The 21105-nt window shown below is 32.5% G+C and overlaps 1 protein-coding gene and 1 pseudogene across 1 annotated transcript; both read left to right on the forward strand.

Annotated features, from left to right (window-relative positions):
* The first annotated feature begins 799 nt into the window (after positions 1 to 799).
* LOC144549785 (NAC domain-containing protein 87-like) lies at positions 800 to 3030 on the forward strand. The gene is made up of 3 exons (XM_078298474.1): positions 800 to 974; positions 1833 to 2116; positions 2424 to 3030. Exons 1-3 carry the CDS (start codon positions 827 to 829, stop codon positions 2784 to 2786), a joined length of 795 nt encoding a protein of 264 aa, XP_078154600.1. The 5' UTR covers positions 800 to 826; the 3' UTR covers positions 2787 to 3030.
* A 3579-nt stretch (positions 3031 to 6609) lies between these two features.
* Positions 6610 to 7197, forward strand: LOC144547830 (secreted RxLR effector protein 161 pseudogene; annotated as a pseudogene).
* The last annotated feature ends 13908 nt before the right edge of the window (positions 7198 to 21105 follow it).

Below are 21105 nucleotides of genomic sequence, written 5' to 3' on the forward strand. Positions count from 1 at the left end.
CCCCCTTCCTACCCGACAATAAATTGCAAATGCGTGCAATATCATAACTGTGGCATTCCTGGGTTGTGACAGGAAAATTGCATGTCGCATGTGCAATAATTTCCTTCTGATTTCGTTAATAATTGTTCAAGTATTTACTCCTTAATTTCATATTAATCTAATATAATCAATAAAATTGCATATTTAATATAGACGGTGATAAGTTTCAATTCTCTATAGAGAGATATATACTGGTTCAATTTAAAAAAAATAAAAATAAAAATTAATAACACAGGATTTAACATAAACTCTTGTTTAAAAAAACATGACATTTTTTATTAAATATCGTAATTTTAATTTTTTTTTTTGCCAGAGTTATTATATTTTAAAATTTTCATTAATAAAAGTATCAGATGGTAAAAAATAATTAAACAAAAATAGGTTACAAGCTAGCACTTGTTAGTTTTGACACTAACAAAATTCATGTTCAAGTTCTAAATTAATTATTTGTTAGGTATTAAATTACAGTAGTGATAACATTAATTAGTCAGGTGCGGTGAGTCCACTACACATCTGATTGTATAAACTTTTCGAATTGCATATGTTTGCAATTCAAATATATAACAGAAGACACCTACTCTTCTTTTACAAAACTACAAAATATTATCTGCAGAACTAGCTAGTGCCTTATTTCAGACGTCTCTTTCTTTAGTTTTATATAAACTTCTCTTATTCTTATTCTTCTTCTTCCTCTCTTCTTAATTTTATTTTACCATATTAGTTTTCTATCTCTTAGCTACCATCTACTAGATATATAGCTGGCTCTTTTTATTATTTTGTTAAAAGCATGTATTTACCACCAGGATTTAGGTTTTACCCAACAAATGAAGAGATTATAACTAGTTACTTATCAGAGAAGGTGACAGACCCGGATTTTACAGCAGATGCCATTGGAGAAGTAGACCTCAACAAGTGTGAACCATGGGACCTTCCAAGTAAGCTTACTATATATATATACACCTCAAAACATTTTACAATATTTGCAAAGTGTGTTTTTTTAATTAGACAATATATATAACTTTACTGTATATAAGAAACTGACATAGTTGTCCCTATGTGTTTATTCATGTTGTTATAAGAAACATATATGACGTGTATTATTTTCCATTTTTATAACCCACTGAATCCATTGTCATTATCATTCATTAGAAAAATTATTTCTTATTCACCCTTAAGGTCATTTCCAGATGTTATGCCTTTTTTTTTTTAACTTTAACTCATCTGGATTATATATTTTTATTTTCTTCTTTTAAAAAAATTGTTACCAAAAATGATATCATTCTTGAATTATATAATATTAATTATTTGGTTAAATTCCGTAACTATTTTTCTATACTTTGAGCAATAACATGACTACATTCACTGGGTATATATATATAATCTAGCGCATTTTAATTTGAGGAGAAATCTCCTCTAATAAAAAAAATACTTGTAGCCACTTTTATATTATATTTCTACAAAAGGTAACTATCACATGACTAGTACTGCGAATGCGTATCCTCTACGTTAACTCAAAAAGGAATTTTATGAATTAATGAATTTCAACCGTCTAATTTTAAACAGAGCCAATTCGGCAACTGCTTATAATATAGGGGGGCCCTTTAATATTAGTGTGGATCTAATCTGCACGTACAAATCTTAAAACGTATCGAATGAGCAAGATTCATTAACTCAAAATATTCCCTTTTGAGTTAATGCAGATCAAGGATAGTAGTTTTGACATTTCATCCTTAGTTTTAATAGTATTTTCTTTATTGGACAGTCTTAATACTTTTTTTTATAATTCAATCTAGACAAAGCTAAGATGGGAGAGAAGGAATGGTACTTCTTCTGTCAAAAAGACAGGAAATATCCAACTGGATGTAGAACCAACAGAGCAACTGTATGTGGTTATTGGAAGGCCACAGGGAAAGACAAGGAGATATACAAGGGCAAAGGAGAGCTTGTTGGTATGAAAAAAACCCTTGTTTTCTACAACGGGAGAGCACCAAATGGAGGGAAAACTAATTGGGTTATGCATGAGTTCAGGCTTGAAGGCTCATCCATAAGATATCATAGTCAAAGATCTCTTCAGAAGGTATTTATATATTTATTATCTACAAATAGTAGTACTTCTCTAGTGTAAATAATACTGCTAATATATTTAATATCGCACTGCACAATATTCTTTCTGTTAAGAACAAATTATTTAATAGGTTATATATACATATTGATTTTCTAATATTTATAAAATGAAAAACAACAACAACAAAGTTTAATTAAACAATAGGATTCTCATTTTAATAGGGATAAGGTAGCATTAATTAGATTACCTTAACTTAATTAGTGTGATATATACTTTCTGTTTTCAATTTTGATATAACTATAACAATATATGAATGCAGAAAGAATGGGTTGTTTGTAAGATCTTTCACAAAAGCATTGCACTCGCGAAAGGCTCACATAACATAAACTCAAATGCATACCGTATCAAGGCGCCTGTGATTAATCCATACTGTGAAATTAACCCAAATACGATATCTACAAATTTTAATGCAATAACACCGCCGCCAAATCTTCCCAGCTTATTGCCTCGAGAAATGGATGGTGTTAATTTGGGACATTTGAACCAAGAACAACAACTGGTACAGGATGTGACTCAGTGGTACAACAATGCATTTCCTCAGCTACATGATTACATAATCAATTCTTCGGGTGTAATGATGGATATAAACAGTCTCTGGAGTTTTGAAGCACCTGATAGCTAGTATGATAGAGAACAGAGGGATATTTTATTAGAGGCGCTGTACATATTTTCCTGTTTTGTTGAGCTCTTCCGTTCTAGGTATTCTTCTGATCTGGCGCTGTACATGATGTATGATACATCTGTTGTGTAAATTCTTTAATTTAATTAGCTTGTATTTTTCACAATTTTACTGATATTTAGTAGTGAGGATCCATTCGTTTGTAGCACTTTGAACAATATATGTGTACTCTACTGATTGATATATGTACTCTACATGCATCCATGCATGATGTATGTATGCATCATATGTATGTATGTATGTATGTATTATTTTCGACTTGTACTATTGGATATTATGTTATTTATTTTAATAACGTAGTACAAATTATATTTTTTTTAGAAAGCAGCTAACAGTCCTCTAAATCCAGTCCCTCAAAAATCTCCGGATATTTTCAACTAATTCTGTAAACATCAATACTAAATCCTGTAAATATCAATACTAAATCCTGTAGACTAATTCAACAAATCCTGTCAACATAAAAATGCGTGAAAACTGTTAAAAACGCGTGACAGCTGTTGAAAACGCGTGACAGCTGTTGGGGACCACCTTCCACTACTACAAAATAAGAGATTGCACACGGACATAAATGGAGGAGCTACACGGATTTCCTGCCGTGTACGCTGTGAGGGTGTAGAAATCCTTAAATAAATACACACGGATATTTATCCATGTACGATTATAAGATAGCTACACGGATTATTACATAAACAACCGTGTACGATTGATTGCCAGTGTCGCTCTCCATATAACCGAGCTACACGGACTTTCAGTTAAATATCTTTGTAGCTCTCTTATATTATTATTTTATAACTCTTCATACACGGATTTAGTTAAATATCTGTGGCATTATTTTTTTTCCAATTTTTTTCTTTTTCTTGTGCCGAGATGAGAATTCGGCACTAAGAAAATCAATTTTTTTTTCTTTTTTCTTGTGCCAAGATGAGAATTCGGCACCAAGAATCAATTTTTTTTTCTTGTGCCGAGATGAAAAATCAATTTTTTTATTGTGCCGAGATGATAATTCAGCACCAAAGAAAATCATTTTTTTTTAATGTTTGTGCCGAGAAAAACATTTTTTTGCCTGCCGAGATATATTCATTTTTTTCCACTCCTGCCGCTCTTAGAATTAAGTTGTTCGCTATTCCTATTCAAAAGTACCACCGACAGGAAGGTATGGACACTCGAAGCCAGCGGGCAAGACCAACTTCGCTATCTCTTTCTCCGAAGCAAGATAATCCACACCACAGATGAAAGATGAAGTTGAAGCTACTTTGACTTTGGTTCGGCAATAAGTCAAAAAACCTGAAGAACTATTACAAATTATATATTTATTTTTAACTAAAAAACACTTTGTGCCAATATGAGAATTCGGCACAAAAAAAGAGAAGTATATATATACATGACTAACCTTACCAAGAAAACCTTAGCAAGATAGAGAGGAGAGGTACAAATTAACTTTAAAGATCTCAGATCTGACCTCTTTGTGCGCAGAAATCAAACCAACAGAGAGAGAGTATTAATTGATCAAAACGGCGCTGAAAGGAGAAATAATTTTATATAACCAAAACCCTAAAATAACTTTTCTATACGACTCTTTATTAAACGTCCGTGTAGCTCTTTCAAGGCTTTCTATACTGTTATTTAAACCAAATAAAACCGTGTACAATTTCTACCTTTATACACGGCTCTTTATTAAACGTCCGTGTAGCTCTTATAAGCTTTCTACACTGTTATTTAAATAAATATCCGTGGACAATTCCTACCTTTCTTCAAGGTTCTTTAATTAAATATCCGTGTAGCTCTCTCAAGACTTTCTACACTGTTATTTAAACAATAAGCCGTGTACATTTCCTAATAAACGTCCGTGTAGCTCTCTCATGGCTTTCTACACTGATTCTTTAATAAATATCCGTGTAGATATCCCATAGATATTTTGGGCTTCCAAAAAATTACAATTTCTACACGGTTTTTATATAAAATTGCCAAATCCGTGTACAATGTGCAGTGTACAATGACCATTTTTGTAGTAGTGTTCTGTGAACAGACACATAATATCCTGTAAACATACACATATTATCTTGTAAACATACACATATAATTCTGTAAACATACATATTATACTTGACATTATGGCAGTTGTGGCAGTTGAAAGCACGTCAGAACTAAGCTAAAAAATGAAGGCTTTTATACCCGGAGATTTTCGGAGGACTGTAGCCCGGAGGACATTACCTTTTCTCTCTCTTTTTTATTTATCATGTTTTTGCACTATAAAACAACGAATTATTCTGAATTAATATTTCCCTAATATGTAATTTTTAATTTTTCCTAATTTTGTTTCGATCACGAACTTAATTGTCATTATTCATAACCAGTTGTATGCTCTAATATAATCATACGAAACATAACCAGTTGTATGCTCCAATGACATAATTCTCTAACGATTTGGATCGACCGTTTGAATTTTAAATTAAAATCGGAAAACTAATTGGTTACATCATGGCTTTGGAACAAACGTTTTGATATTAGCAGATCTCTTTCTATGTATGTGTGGATATGTGTGTGTGTCTATATATATAGTACACAAGTATACACAAGCTTTCTTTTAAAAAAAAAAAAGTATATAAAAGCTTAAAAAAAAAAGTGGAGATGCTACGCAAGCACAGTACTGCCAATAGTGGTAATTTTGCCGGGATTGGATTTTGTCCAAAGGGCTTTGGACAAAGTCTCATCCAAAGTCAAACTTAAACGTTTGATTTGCATTGAGATTCGTGCAAACATATTTGAGACTTGATAAATTTAAGCGATTCTTTGAATCTAAATGGATGTACTAATTTTGATGTAGATCGAATGGTTTAGATTCGGCTTTGAATAAAACTTTGTCCAAAGCCGTTTGGACAAAACCTCCACCCAATTTTGCCTTGAAGCTAAATAAAATTGCAGTCTTTTTTTGCCACAGTTTTTTATTTCATTATTTAGGTAGAGTAGTTCTTTTACCTGAGGATAATATGTTATTTTATTCAAGGAGAGCAAAACCAAAAAAAAAAAAATAAGTCTATCTTTGAAAGATTCAGCATCCATTACATGTAAAATATAATATAAACACTGGTTGACTAAAATAGATATTTTTGCAATATCTCCTTCAGAAAAATTCATGCTCGATCTACTTTTACTGATAAAGGGACCTTTGGTATAATTTAATAAAAAAGATCGAATAATAAAAGATAAACCAATTAAGCTGGGATCAAAGAGGAGAAAATCCACAAGCAATTCAGTGCCGACATTTTTATTAATATCTAATATTTTATATATTTTATCACAAATAACCAATTTTTTGAATTTTTATTAAAAATACCCAAACCGCAAGAATTTGTTGCGGTTTCAAATCGGCTTGAAAAAAAAATTTACTGCTATACTTTACTGCTATACTTTGGATCTTCAAAACCTTGGGGTTGCACCATGTACACTTCCTCTTCCAAGCTCCTTGATGCATAAATGGATAAATACCTTGGATTCATCCAAAGCGAAGATGAACCTTGTGTTTACAAGAAGGTTAGTGGGAGCCACATTGTATTCTTAGTCTTGTGTGTCGATGACATACTCTTGTTTGGCAATTTCATAGCTCTAATGGAGCAAACAAAAACTTCGTTGAAAGATGTTTTCTCAATTAAAAGACATGGGTGAGGCTCAATATATCTTAGGAATAAGGATATATAGAGATAGGTCTCAAAGACTCGTTGGCTTAAGTCAACGTAATTATATTGACAAAGTGTTGAAAAGATTCAACATGGAGAATTTCAAGAAAAGAAATGTGTCAATGACTCAAGGTATGACACTTAGCAAGTCTCAACGTGCCATGTCGCGTAAAGACATTGAAATCATGAAGGATGTACCATATGCTTCCGCCATTGGTTCCATCATGTATGTTCTGGTGTGCACACGACCCGATGTCGCGTATGCTCTTAGTATGACAAGTTGTCACCAAGCCCATGCAGGTCCTACTCATTGGATCGCTGTTAAGAATATCCTTAGCTACCTCAATAGGACTAAGGATAAGTTTCTTATATATGGAAGTGAGAGGGAACTCGTTGTAGATGGCTACACCGATGCAAGTTTTCAAACCGATTATGATGACAAGCGATCACAATCAGGGTACATCTTCACTCTGAATGGTGGTGCCGTTAGTTGGAGAAGTTTTAAACAATCAACTACGGCTGACTCAACTACCCAATCAGAAGTGATGGCTGCCGCTGAAGCAACCAAAGAAGGTGATTGGATCAAGAAGTTCATTGAGGAGCATGGTGTGGTCCCTTCTATTGAAGGACCTTTGGAACTATTTTGCGACAATAGTGGTAGTATTGCGCAAATCAGGTAGCCAAAATTACACCACAATGTCAAACACATGGATAGAAAGTACTTTGTCATTCTATACTTCATTAAAGAAGGCAAAATAAATCTTTTAAAGGTGAACACGGATGGCAACATAGCAGATCCGCTAACTAAGCCCTTATCTCAAGCCAAAGGCGAAGTCCCTTCGACTCCATGGGTTTGAAGAAACACGGAGAGTGGATAGAGATAGAGGAATGAGTCAAGAGGAAAACCCTAGTCTTAGCGTTTATGCATAAGTGATGCATAAGAGGTAACTTTAAGAAGAAGTGGGAGATTGTTAGTTATGTGTTCTAAAAGCTATTTATGTTGATTACCTTTACATATTATATTTATGAATTGGATGTTGTATGCATTTTGTTCTATGAAATTTATGTTTATCTATAGAAGTGTTCAAGAAGATACTCTTGGTCTTGAACCATAGAACTCTATAAGATGACAAACATAAATATCTAAAATCTTCACAAACTTGGTTATTAGCACGGAATACTAATATACCATAATAAGTTTGTCATGTTGATTAAAGTACATTGTAGTTCTATAAATGTTGATAAAGGTTTATCGTTTAATAACATGAGTATATGAAAGGTTTCATATATTGAATAGACCCAACAAATGAAAATATTATATGGGTTATGTTAGTGTCATTAATATTTTCATTGTGTCTTGGAATTCTAAGATATGAGATGTATATAATGTAATTAGTATTAAAAGCTACTTATCATAAGTGGTGATAAAAATATTAGCTCCTTATATATAACTTGTGCGGAAGAAAGTTAAATGTCAATAGTATCATTGCCTCTCATTTATAACGAGTAATGATATTTTATGGGCCCTTGGTAAAGTATAATTATAATGCATGCAATATAACTGAAGTGCAGTTATATATTTATAATTTACTTAAGAGACCAAGAAACGAATATATAATACAAAGATGACACAGTCCGACTTTGTATAAAATTCATAATATCATGTGGCAAGGAATAGACACAAGTAATGTTAATTATAGCATTACTTTAAGGGATCGTGTATTGTAATAATGTACTTTACATCTGTGTCATTTGGGTAAACTATAATGTATAGCTAGTACCGCTTATAGTTTATGGTAATAAAATGATTTATGCCATTGCCAACATGAGATAGATCCCACAGGGTCACACCGATAAGAAATTGATTAGAAATAATTTTCTCTACTTAAACATGAGATAAATAATTATGAGGATAATTATAAGATGTTTGAATTTAATTAAATGATTAATGAAATTCAAATATCGGTAAAAGATCAAAATAGAAGAAGCTTTTTGAGACACAAAAGAGAGTTTTTGTGTGCAGCAAAGAGTTCTGTATTTCTGTCACGATTTCTGTGAACAGAACTTATAACAAGCATATCTCATCAAATGTAACTCCGATTTCAGTGTTCTATGATTTTTCGGAAAGCTTGCGACAAGATCTACAGTTTGATATAAAATAGGCTGTAGGTTATGTCACATGCGGGTATGCCTAGGTCGCAGTGGTATCGCGCAGTGCGCTGTTGGGCCAGAATCAGCTAATTTTGTCCTGGATTAATCATGGAAATCGTGGGGAATAAGGCAGAAAGTGGGGAACGTGTCTACATCGGTAGGAGCACCTCTAAACAACATGTAGTCTATAAAAGGAGGTCCCTACTGCCTAGGGTTTCATCCCAATTCATCTCTCATCTTCTTAGAGAGTTAAAACCTTGTCTCTCTCTCATTTGATCTCTCTCATGTGTTGAGAAACCACAAACTCTAATCTCAAGATCTTCCATTGGAGAATAGAGATTAAGTAGCGATTGAAATAGTACTCTATAGCAAGAGGAAACTTCAATTTCTTATTAATTTCTTGGTGGATACCATGGAGGGCTTCTACTTTGAAGTCTCAAGTTGGTGCAAGACATTCTAGGAAACCGTTTCAACAAACGAAGGTATCCAAGAGATCTAGAAGAGAATACGACTTCTCTCTACTTACCAAATTGACATTTGGTAGAGGTATATCCAAATCTTCTTTTGTAGATAGATTTATGATGTGTGAATGATCATATGAATTTCTTTAATAGAATTAGCATAATAAAGTAGATCCGTAGATGCTTGAAAAGGGGTCAAATTTTTTAATTTTACCGCCTTGTCACATCATGAAATCCTTCACAAGTTCCTCAGCTTGTAAGCCTTAATCTTGATTGTATTCTGTTGTAGTATTTTATGTTTGAACTCTAACGGCTTGTATAATTGTTATATTTGAACTGATTTTTAATATATGAATTTTATGATATTTTATTTTATGAACAAGACGGTATTGTATTATTTTGTATTGTATCTGGATTTTATTAATTTATGTTGTATATGGGTTGTATTATTTTATGTTTGTTTTGTTGTTGAACAGGATAAATAATAACAACCGAGGTAGATCGTCCAATCGTGGCGTAGCGAGAGGAGGTTTAATAAGTGGATATGGAAGTAATGACGAAAAAACATGCTACTGTAAATTCTACTTTCTTAGAAAAAGATTTGGTCTGCAGCCAATTCGGTTTGAAATTTCAGACGATGACTTTATGGAAAACCCATACAGATATGGTCTGAAAAAAAATTGATGCAGAGCCTCCAACATCAGACGATGACTTTGTGGAAAATCCATATGGATATGGTTAGAAAAAAAATGATGAAGAGCCTCCAATATCAGAAAATGACTTTGTTCCGTGTACTTATACTGGTAAGGCGAGCACATCGTCAGGTGTCACTAATCGGAAGCTGGCTGCTAAGAAGTAGGATTACTTGTGCATATTGTAGGGTTTTAAATTCATAAATTTAGTATTTTTATTGTAAGATGTTTCTTAATGTATTTTAGGAGATCATTTATGAATTTTTGTGTATTTTAGAACAAATTATCATTTGACTGTTCATAACGATCTCTCCTATCGATGCTGCAAATTAATTCAAAACTTCCATCTTATCTAACAATTAATTTATCATTTATCTCTGAATTAATTGTTGAATATGCTAGAAATAAGTGTAGTTCTAAAATAGTCTAACATAGTTCAACAATATAATTAAAATTCATAACTTAGTTCAAACCAAACAAATAAGTTTACACAAGCAAAAGAGTAAGTTTTTCAGCTACAACGTCCAAATAAATCTAATAGACGATTAGATTTTCTAGTACCAGTTGCAAGTGTGGCAATACTTGTAAATGCTTGGCTACTAGATGATTGGCTCGCAGGAGGGGGTTGTCTTCTACCAGTTGCTTCAGCAACAACTCTAGCATTTTCTCTTTCATTGTGTTTGTTTGTGACATCTGAATATAACAACACAATTCAGTTATTAATATAATAAAATAATAAATTAATTTTGTGCAATGCTACATACCTACCCTACGCCTGTCAGAAGTTGAATGGCGAACCTGATTTCCCGATGGTCGCTTACCACCCATCTTGTCCGTTGTCATTACAACACGCTTGTGTCTCCTCCCCTTTCTTATCCATGAGCTTGCAGGGAGTATTCTATCCACGACATTTGCAGGGCACTCATGCTTGTTGGGATAAGAATGGAAAGATCCGCCCCAAGTGGTAGCAAGGTAATCGGTTCGATACATGTCAACGATATAGTAATCCTCGCAGAAGTTTCTCACTCGTCACACTGCCATCATGTGACTACAGAGTAGGTGAGCTACTTGGGGTCCTTCGCATGTACATGTTACCTCCCTGCCAGCTCCGAATATAACATTGTACTTGAAAGCCCTTTTCACAAACTCCATAGTGCCATCTGGTCTACGGCTGGTAGGAATGTACTCAATTAGATTTTGCACTTTGAATTATGTACCATTATTACCCATCGCGACCACGGTCATAGTTGCACCTTTTTCACTGTGTTTTCTTAGTTTCTCCTCCACCCTTGTTGAAAATGTCTTATTCATCCTTATTAATTATGCGGTATTAGCACGTCGTTCCTGAAACCATGCATTTAACTTGTAGAATGTGTCCTCTACAACTGCAGCCACAGGCAATATCTGGCTCTGCTGAAGACTGTATTCAGCGACTCGGACCCGTTAGTGGTCATAATTTCCCAACGCCAACCTCCATCACATGCTTGATATATGTTCTCGTGTGTTGGATCCTCGTTGATATTTTTGGGACTATTTTTACTCACCTTCATTAAGTAGAGATTTGCTTTTGGCATGTACTACAGAAAAATAAGGAAATAAAATAATATAAGTAAACAATTGTACTAAAAAAATCATCCACAATGTACAATAATATATGTAAACAATTGAAATATATATACCTTTGCAAAATCTCTAGTTGTCTCTTCCATCTTTCTCGGCTTCTTCTTTTTGCAGTTCCGTTTAAATGTTTCTAGAACCCACTTATTGCCCCCGGTTGCCTTGCAAAGTTTCTCCGAAACGTGTTGCATGCACAACCTGTGCACACACTCGCTAGTCTGTGTTTACCAACCAAAATGTTCACGATCAAAAATATATTTGATTCCTTTATACTGGTCTGATATCGGATCAGCTAGAAGAGGCGGCGGCCAGCTCCGGTCGGCTAGGTGGAGCGGCAACACAGGGTGGCGCGGGTGAGCATCGCACGGTGACGCGAGCTTAGGTGACGCATCCGATCAGCATTAAGGTCGATCCAGCGGTCAAGTGGAGGAGAGGCGGACCGGCGGTCCCCTTATGGTAGCGGCTAGGGAGGAGGAAAGGCGGCAGCTCAGCTAGTAGTTGCGCCTTTCATACTCTTTTGCTAGCTCTCTTGATCAATGGAAAAGATAGAGAAAAAAAGGGAGAAGTTTCTAGATTGATCTTGCCAAATAAATTGTATATGTAGAATTGAGGAATATCTTTCTTAAATAGAATTCATGAATTACACAAATGCTCTTTTAAATATCTAATACCATGTTAAATCAAGAAGGGTCATTTGTTAATTTCCATAATTAATGGTCCATTGGGACATTGGTTTATTTAAAAATATATCCATCCATTGCTTCTTTTGCAATCAACCTCATCCCTATCATGTGGTTGACCAGTCAACCACATGACACCTCACATTTGGTCAAAAACGTGTTTGACCAAGGTTTGACCCGTCTTTGACTTTGGTCAACTTTCTTACCTCTCCACTTAAATGATCATAACTTTTGAACCGTAAGTCCAAATTGTGCATGCCACATATTCACGTGCTCGTATGATTATCCTCTATTTCATGATATCAACACATCAAAAAAAATAGCAGGAAAAACATCTCACATAATCAAAACATTATTTGCACAGCAAGTTGCAAACTGCTTTGATTATGTCATCATATCTCTCATAGTGTTGAATAGTATAATGGTTCGTATTATTTAATTCACTGTGCTTTGTTGTTTTCAACATATCTACACTAGTGTCATCAGCCTATATGACATCTTAACCAAGTGACCTTATAGGTATGACCGGCTTGGATCTGTATTACATTGGCAATCTGGAACATTCAATTTTCAGTTGATCAAGGTTAGCGTCTAGCAACAAGCCTTGACTACCCAAGTATACAGATGATATGTATCCGAACAGTATCGCAGATCCAATATAGACAATGCATAACACTGCCTGTGTTGTTTCCAATATCTCATGATGATCCAATGATGAACGCGAGACATGATGTTTGTCATTCCTGCTGTATCATCGATTATGTTTCTTGACATGTGAGCATTATATTATAATACGCGATTGGAGCTAGTCAATCAGGTTGTGCACATATAATATAATCTCTATCAAGAGGCCCACAGATATCATAGCTTACTCTGCATACACCAGGATGCTAGTAAGGGATATTTAGTCCTGTTGACATATGCGTCATATCCAACATAAGTACTACACACAGAGAAGATGTCTGAATGGCTCCTTTTTACATATAGCGTTGGACACCAACCAGTAATGCACATTCCTTAAGCAGGCATACCATATTCTCAGACTTAAGACAACAACATCGTGAACCATCAATGACAAAAATACAGAATCCATTGTGATGTTCACGCGTGGTCAAATCTGACGACATGTAAACACTTATATGCATCTGTGACATTAAACCGGTAGCAAGTCCGAGTTGATTAGTAAGCTTAAATCACAACATTCAATCGTCACACTAGCCTCGAATGCAATTAGTGTTCCTTTCTGATTACCTTGACCAGGGATACTTTAAAGTTCATTACTTTTATAGTATGGTTATCACTCAATCTAAACACTTAGATAAACCATAAGTAATGCAACTTTAGGCAACAAATTGACTATCATCAATCAATCATATGAACAAGAAATACAAACAATAGTTTGTTCTAGGACACCGACTCTATCAATGTTCAGTTCTGCCCCCGGTATATTATTCTTTATCTTAGGTTAAGTCAGTTACAATTTCCTTCTTCAGTAAATTTCTTCCTTTATTGTAGGTCAAGTTAGTTAAAATTTACTAAATTATTGGTATCCTTGTAGGGTCCTGCCTACATGCCGCCAGCGCAGCAGGAGTTTCCGGAGATTCACACTATGTAGGAGTCTCCGGAGATCCGCCCTATGCACGAGGAGAGCACAACTTTTAGCCTTGCTGATTTGATTCCAGATGATCCATGGGATACGGCCGCCTCCCCACATCAGCCATATCCAGAGAGGGCTCACGATAGGGAGACCTCTAGTAGCCGGACTCAGCCTGACTATGGGTCCAAGTTTGTGGGATCCATATTCGGTACCCCCGCCACCACCAACTACTTATGCGACTGAGGATTCATGGGATACAGCACTTAGGATTAATAGAGAGGTCGAGCCCAGCCCAATGAGATTACACCTGGCCGGGTACCGTGGCATGACTGGCGTTATGCATTCGATAGAGAGAACAGAGGTCAACCAGCACAGCGATGGTCCCCTTCACCTTTCCGTCGATAGAGAGCAGTTTTGTTATGTTTTATTATGTTGTATTTTGTTTTAGTTTGAACTATGTTATATAGTTTTATCGTTTTATGGCTGTATTTATATCATTTTTTTTCATAGCTTTTTCGTCACTAAATTATACAACAAAACAAAAAAGAAACAACCAAAAATAATAAATAACAAACACACACAAAATAAATTGATTAAGTTCTCATAGTTAAACAATAAAAAAAATAACAACAACAATACGACAATATAAAACGGGTAATTCTAATTCTTAGGAGGCGACTTCTGATCAGTGACACCCGACGAAGTGCTAGCCTTACCAGTATAAGTATATGGAACAAAGTCATCGTCTGATGTTGGAGGCTCTGCATCAATTTTTTTTTTCAAACCATATCCGTATGGATTTTCCACAAAGTCATCGTCTGAAATTTCAAGCTGAATGGGCTGCGCACCAAATCTTTTTCTAAGAAAACAGAATTTACAGTGGCATATTTTTTCCTCATTATGGCCACGTCCACTTATTGACCCTCCTCTCAATACGCCACGATTGGACGATCTACCCCGGTTGCTACTGTTCATCCTGTTCAACAATAAAACAAACATAAAATAATACAATCCATATACAACATAAATACTACAACATAAATTAATAAAATTCAGATACAATAATAAATAATATAATACCGTAAAGTTCATAAAATAAAACAACATAAAATTCATATATTAAAAACCAGTTCAAACATAGAATTATACATGTCAGTAGAGTTCAAACATAAAGTACTACAAGACAATACAATCCAGACTATGGCTTACGAGCTGAAGAACTTGCTTCATTCTTATCCTCAGCCCAGCAGACGCACATAGGACACTCTCACTTAGTGAGACGAGCGTCATTCACCAGATCTACATTCTTGTCAATGCAACTGAGGTGAACGGCTATGCCACAGTGAAAACAAAATAACATATCCACCATATCTCCCTTCATATGACATAAGTCACAATTCCCCATCCAGTTGGAGGGTTCCTGTCTTCCTAATCATTCATGAACATTTCTCTAATTGACTTATCAAGAATGCTCCGGACTTCTTCGGGATCTTTAGGAGAAAACATACTTTCACTACACCATTTTTATGGTCGGGCAACCAAATTTTTGGTTGCAATATATATAAATTGGTTGTAATAAAATAATTTTGCAACGGACGAAAATGGTTGCCAGTGGTTGCAATAGGTTCCGTTGCAATATATTTGCAACCAATTTTTGGTTGCAATTATGTTTGTTTATTGCAACTATAATTCGGTTGCAAGAATGACGTAGCAATAAGATATTGCAACCAAATAAATAGTTGCTATTGTGTATTTAATGCCACTGAATAATGGTAGCAATAAGATAGTATATCGCTACAAATTTTATGGTTGCAACTTATTAACTAAATGCAACTAAATTTTAGTTGCAAAAAAACTGTAGCAATAATCTATTGCAACGAAATACATGGTTGTTATTTTAATTTAACACAACCGAAAAATAGTAGTAATAATATAGTGTATTGCAACGAAAATCATAGTTGCAACTTATCAAGTAAATACAACTAAATTTTAGTTGTTAAAATGTATAACAAAAATCTATTGCAACCATTGATATGGTTGCAAAATAATTATTCTAATTGCAATTTAATGCAACAATATTGATACACAGACCCAATTTATTTCGATCAATATTTTTTTTTTCAATTTGTCATTCAAACATCGAGAAAATATTTTAATTTGAATAAATAATAACATTAATATAAAGTATAGCCAGATTATTCAAAGAGAGACTTTCATAAAGCATTAATAATTATCATTTAAATTACATTGATAATAACAAAAGAAAAATCACCCGCAATATACATGTAATTGCATTTTTCTTCTATAAACTAATTTTTAACTAATCTACTATTCCCATCTTTTGTTTCTCCTCGGCCCTCGCATACTCTTGTCATGTATTTTTTTTTTAATCTCCACATATTCAACAACTGCTGATTTTCTTGACACACTGTAATCTAAAATTAAAAAGAAAAAAAAAAGAATTTAGATCAAATGCAACTGAATTATTATTATTATAATATATATATAAAAAGGAATGAGCGGAGAATACAACTCACTCATTTTTTATTATTTAATAATTTACCCTTAATTTACCATTTCTTCTGTAAGATCTAAAAATAACAGCAGTTGGAGCTGTTCTTCTGTAACTCCATCCTAAAATATCAATGTTAATAAAATTTAACAGTTAACAAAGTATTTTTGAGATTAAAGCATTAACTAACAACAAGGATCGATGTACCTGGCCGTGTCATTCTTTGAACTCGTACAACGGTTGGGTTATTTGATGCCCCATTTTTGGACGATACCACCTAAGCTCAGCAAAATCGAGAATATTGTTGAAAATCCGGGCGACGAGACCCATGACAGGAGGAGCGCTGATGAGGTTGGAGACTGTTGCAGCCAAGGAGTTGGGGTTCCTCTCCGAGAGAGGACTGATGAAATGTCATTTGATCGGATCCTAGAAAGTGGGAGATCTCAGGATTTTGAAGACAGTTTGATATGGCTTGAATTTGATACAATTTCATTGGACTAAATAAATATAGTCCCAGCGGCAACTTCAAAAATAACAAATTGAAAACATGCCATGAATGGGGGCGGTGCCACTCCAATGGAAAGTATATAATTCACTCTTAATTGTTTTCTAAGGAAAAGAGAAAGTATATCAATCCTAAAAAATAATTACCCTTAATATTGCTATCTTCCAAAAATGTCATCCTATACAGCTTTGTATCCTATATTGGTGGCTATCTTTACTTTCTTGCGCGATATCTTTCTAAACAACCCAATTAGCACTCCATCTGGGATATAATGTGCACAATATTATAATTATAATTTATGTAATAAATATATTATGTCTATAAAATTAACAAGACTTATTTTATATTTTGGTTCACTAAGTATTCCAAATATTTTTTAAAAAATCTAAAATTCATGATTACTGTTATAGTACCAACTATTCTCAATGTATCGAATTATTTGAGAATTTAATTAGCAAGCTATGAATATTTCGAACAACATACAATATAGCTTTTAATTATCTATATTATTAAATTTGATTTTGATACTTTGTTAGGATTATCAGAAAATTGTTTTTGACGAGTAATATTTCTGCAGTATAGTCAAAAATTTTGTCTGCTACGTTTAGTTTTGTACATTCTCTACAATATTAATAGCAACATCTTCTGAATCTAGAAACTTGTATGAATTTAAGTTTAGCATTTGGTTTAGTGGCACATACACAACATCTTTGATGTAGAAGGTTATGAATTTGAAATTCATATGAAAAAAACCATTCATAATAATAACATGAATATTTAAATAGTTATAAGGTGATTTAATCTCCAACCTTTACTTCAAAAAAAAATAAGTATAATTCGTTGACCATATAATTTATCATTGTATGGATTGTTTTTGCCCACTAAATCAATAAGTTCCATGTACACTGTTTCGTTTCTTGACCAACATTGAATAAAACTTAGTTTATTATTGTATATCAATTTCAATGTTTCATGTCTTTCATGTCTCGTTGTACTTTGTATGCTTTATATTTATTTTTAAAGTTCAAATAGTTAATTCGAACCAATCAACATAATCATCATAAGACCAAATGTTATATATATTTTTTTAATCATTTTACTATTTTTTATATAGGTACAAAATCATTGTTATTGGACCATCTAAACACAATGATATTGTATACATATATCTAAATAATAGTAAATAAGTTTAAAAAATATATAAATTTTGGTCTCCATGCACATTTAATTATGAATATTATGTTGATTTGTGCCGACTAAATGCTTGGACTTCTAAAATGAAGATGAAGCATATGAGGCACAATGAGACACGGAAAATGTGAGGCATTTGAACTCTCAATTTTATAATTATTTTTGTAATACCAACTATACTCAAAAGTGTTGAATTATTTGAAAATTTTGAAAATTTAATTAAAATTTATGTATAGATATATCGGACAACTTATAACAAAGTTTTAAATTATCAGTATTATTAAATTAATTTGACTATATGTATATTTTTAATATTGTAAAAAAAATGACATATAATTCATTAGTATACTCTAAAATTATATTCTAAAAGTTTCTTCAAAACATATTTGTTTCCTACATTCTCTATAACTTAATTGTATGATTGTATCATTCTCGTATCAACCATAATATTTTATACATCCTGGCAGCTCCTGCCACGTAACTTAAAAAAAAAAAAAAGACCATAATATTTTATTGTATTACCAAGTATACTCATTCACTAAGATATTTAAATATTCTTTTTTAAAAAGAAATCATAATTTACCTAGCAAGTTATATGTATATATATTTAAAACAACTTATAATATAGTTTTTAATTATAATTCATACATTGTTTAGCTTTAAAAATATAATTAAGATTGTCAAATAATTAATTTTGACAAATAATTCTTAAGTATATTTTAAAAGTTTCTCCAAAACATTTATGCTTCATACATTTTCTATAAAATTAATAGCATCATTCTCCTACCTACCATATATTTAAGGATCTAGAAACCCTTAATGAATTTAAAATTTGGCAACATTAGTATAAACTTAAAATTTTAAACTTATAATATAGTTTTTAATTATCAATATTGTTAAGATTGTAAAAAAAAAATACCTTTTACAAACAATTCTTATGTATATTGAGACAGACTATATTCTAAAAACTAACTACATTCTCTATAAAATTAATATCATCATTTTCATATTAGTCAGAACATTTTATGGATCTAGAACCTTAATGAATTTAGATTTTAGTTACATTATTTTAAACTTAAAATTTAACATTATAAGTATAATTGATATAACAAATTTATTAATATTTCTACAAAAATAATACGACATAGTTCATTTTTTTTTGTTCGCCAAGTAATTTAAATATTTGTCCAAAATATATTTTTAAAACTTTAATGACTTTCAAGTTAAAACCTAAATTTTAAAATTAAACCATCATATGATATGTATTATTTTTTCTATGCACACGTGAAAGATTACGAAAAATAATACTTTAACTATAGATTTATATAAAAAAATTAAAAAGTAATATCTTTAATTAATGAACATATATAAACCATGTCAAATAATTATTTTTAATTTTTTTATGAATATTTTTTTTAACTTTTGTCAAATAATTATGTATATTCTCTCTATTAAATGCTATGTACAACGCTAATATCAAATAATTTGTATAAAATATGGAAACAATATATTATGAAATACGGAAAGTGGAGCCTTTTAATTGGTTTCCTTTTTCTGGCGATTATCACATGAACCGTCAAACAAAAATATTAATTTGGCGCGAAGACTAATTAACTCTTCCAAAAATTGGCGCGGAGAACCATAATACGGTACCCTTTATATTCGAAACAAATTGCACTCCTGATCAATTCATAAAAAAAAAAAAATGAAAAGAAAAAAAGAAAGAAAAATACAACTGATCGGTTCTTAGCGCTTCTTTGTTGGAATCGAGATGTGTCCGATATATGCGCGTTCTCTTCGTCCTTTGTTACGGTGAAATGTAAGTTATCCATTTATTTTTTATAAAAAATAATTACTGATCGGTGCTTCTTTGTTTTGTTTTTAGTCACATAGGTCAAAATTATCACATACACGAATGAAGTCCACTTGTGAAAATTTTTGGGAAGAGGTTGGGAGTTTCACAATTTGTAAAAACACATCCCTGTATCAGAATAACAAATAAATAATTTTTGTTATATAGAAATACTCAGAAACTTGAGCGGCGCATTGAAAAAAATGAATTAAAATTAGCAGATGAATTCTTGGACAACAATTGATTCATTTCTGTAAAAAAGTGTTTGAGCGGTGCATTAAAAATATTTAATTAAAATAAGCGGTGAGTAGTAAATAATTAACGTTTTTGAAAACAAGAGAGCAAGGATCTAGTACGAATCAACGCGCGAAAGGGATTTCGAAAGGATAATGGAAATAAGATATTTAGGCGCCAATATTTTTTAGCAACTTATTTTTTGTTGCAATAGTAATTAAGTTTGTAGCAATAGTTGTTTTTTCGGGCAACCAATTAATTCGTTGCAATACAATTAATAGGTTGCAATAAATAATAGTTATTACAACCAATTCATTTGGAAGCAAAAACATTAATCTAATGCATCCAATTTCTTTTCGGTTGCAATAATTTGTTGCAAAAGGCTCATTTTGGTGTAGTGTTTGCAAATTACTCATCGCAAGGGCTTCACCTGTTCAAAAATTATTAATAAGCATTCTTTTATTCTCATGTTCGGTTTCACTTCTTCCTCTAATTTTTTTGACTTTGTGTGTCATTCTAACTAGGGTTTCAAATGACAGTGATGGATTAGACAATTGATATTGATTCTAAATTTTTTCCAACAATTTGTAACAATATATAAAAAGAAATTAAAAAGTAAGATGAATAATTATTTAAAAAAGAAATTAAAAAAATACAAATAAAAAAATACAAATAAAAAAAAATTACCCGAAAATGGCCTCAAAAGTCACCCTTTTTCGCCTCAGAAATCGCCTTCTCTTTCTCCCTTCCTCTCTTTCTCTTTTTGAATTCTAGTGAGTTTGAGAGAGAGGAGAGGGAAACAGGATTTTTATATTGCAAAAAAAATTATTAAAAATCCCAAGCCGCAGGAATTTGTTGCGGTTTGGAATAAAAATTTCATACTGCAAAAAATTTCCGCAGTTTGAATATTTTTAATAAAAATTCAAAAACTTAATTATTTGTGATAAAATATATTAAATATTGAATATTAATAAAAAAATGTCGGAATTCAGTGCATAACAAATGGAATTACACACGAAAATGAACTTGAAAAAATATACGAAGTGACTTACGATGATGATCATGCATAGAATTAAAGCAAAGGTAGGTGGTACAT

This window comes from Carex rostrata, chromosome 2, assembly GCF_964058835.1.
Source record: "Carex rostrata chromosome 2, lpCarRost1.2, whole genome shotgun sequence".
Taxonomy (NCBI): Eukaryota; Viridiplantae; Streptophyta; class Magnoliopsida; order Poales; family Cyperaceae; genus Carex; species Carex rostrata.

Coding starts and splice junctions, on each gene's coding strand:
- LOC144549785 (XM_078298474.1), top strand. CDS start 827: ATGTATTTACCACCAGGATTTAGGTTTTACCCAACAAATGAAGAGATT. Junction 975..1,832: donor TGAACCATGGGACCTTCCAA/GTAAGCTTACTA, acceptor AATTCAATCTAG/ACAAAGCTAAGATGGGAGAG. Junction 2,117..2,423: donor GTCAAAGATCTCTTCAGAAG/GTATTTATATAT, acceptor ATATGAATGCAG/AAAGAATGGGTTGTTTGTAA.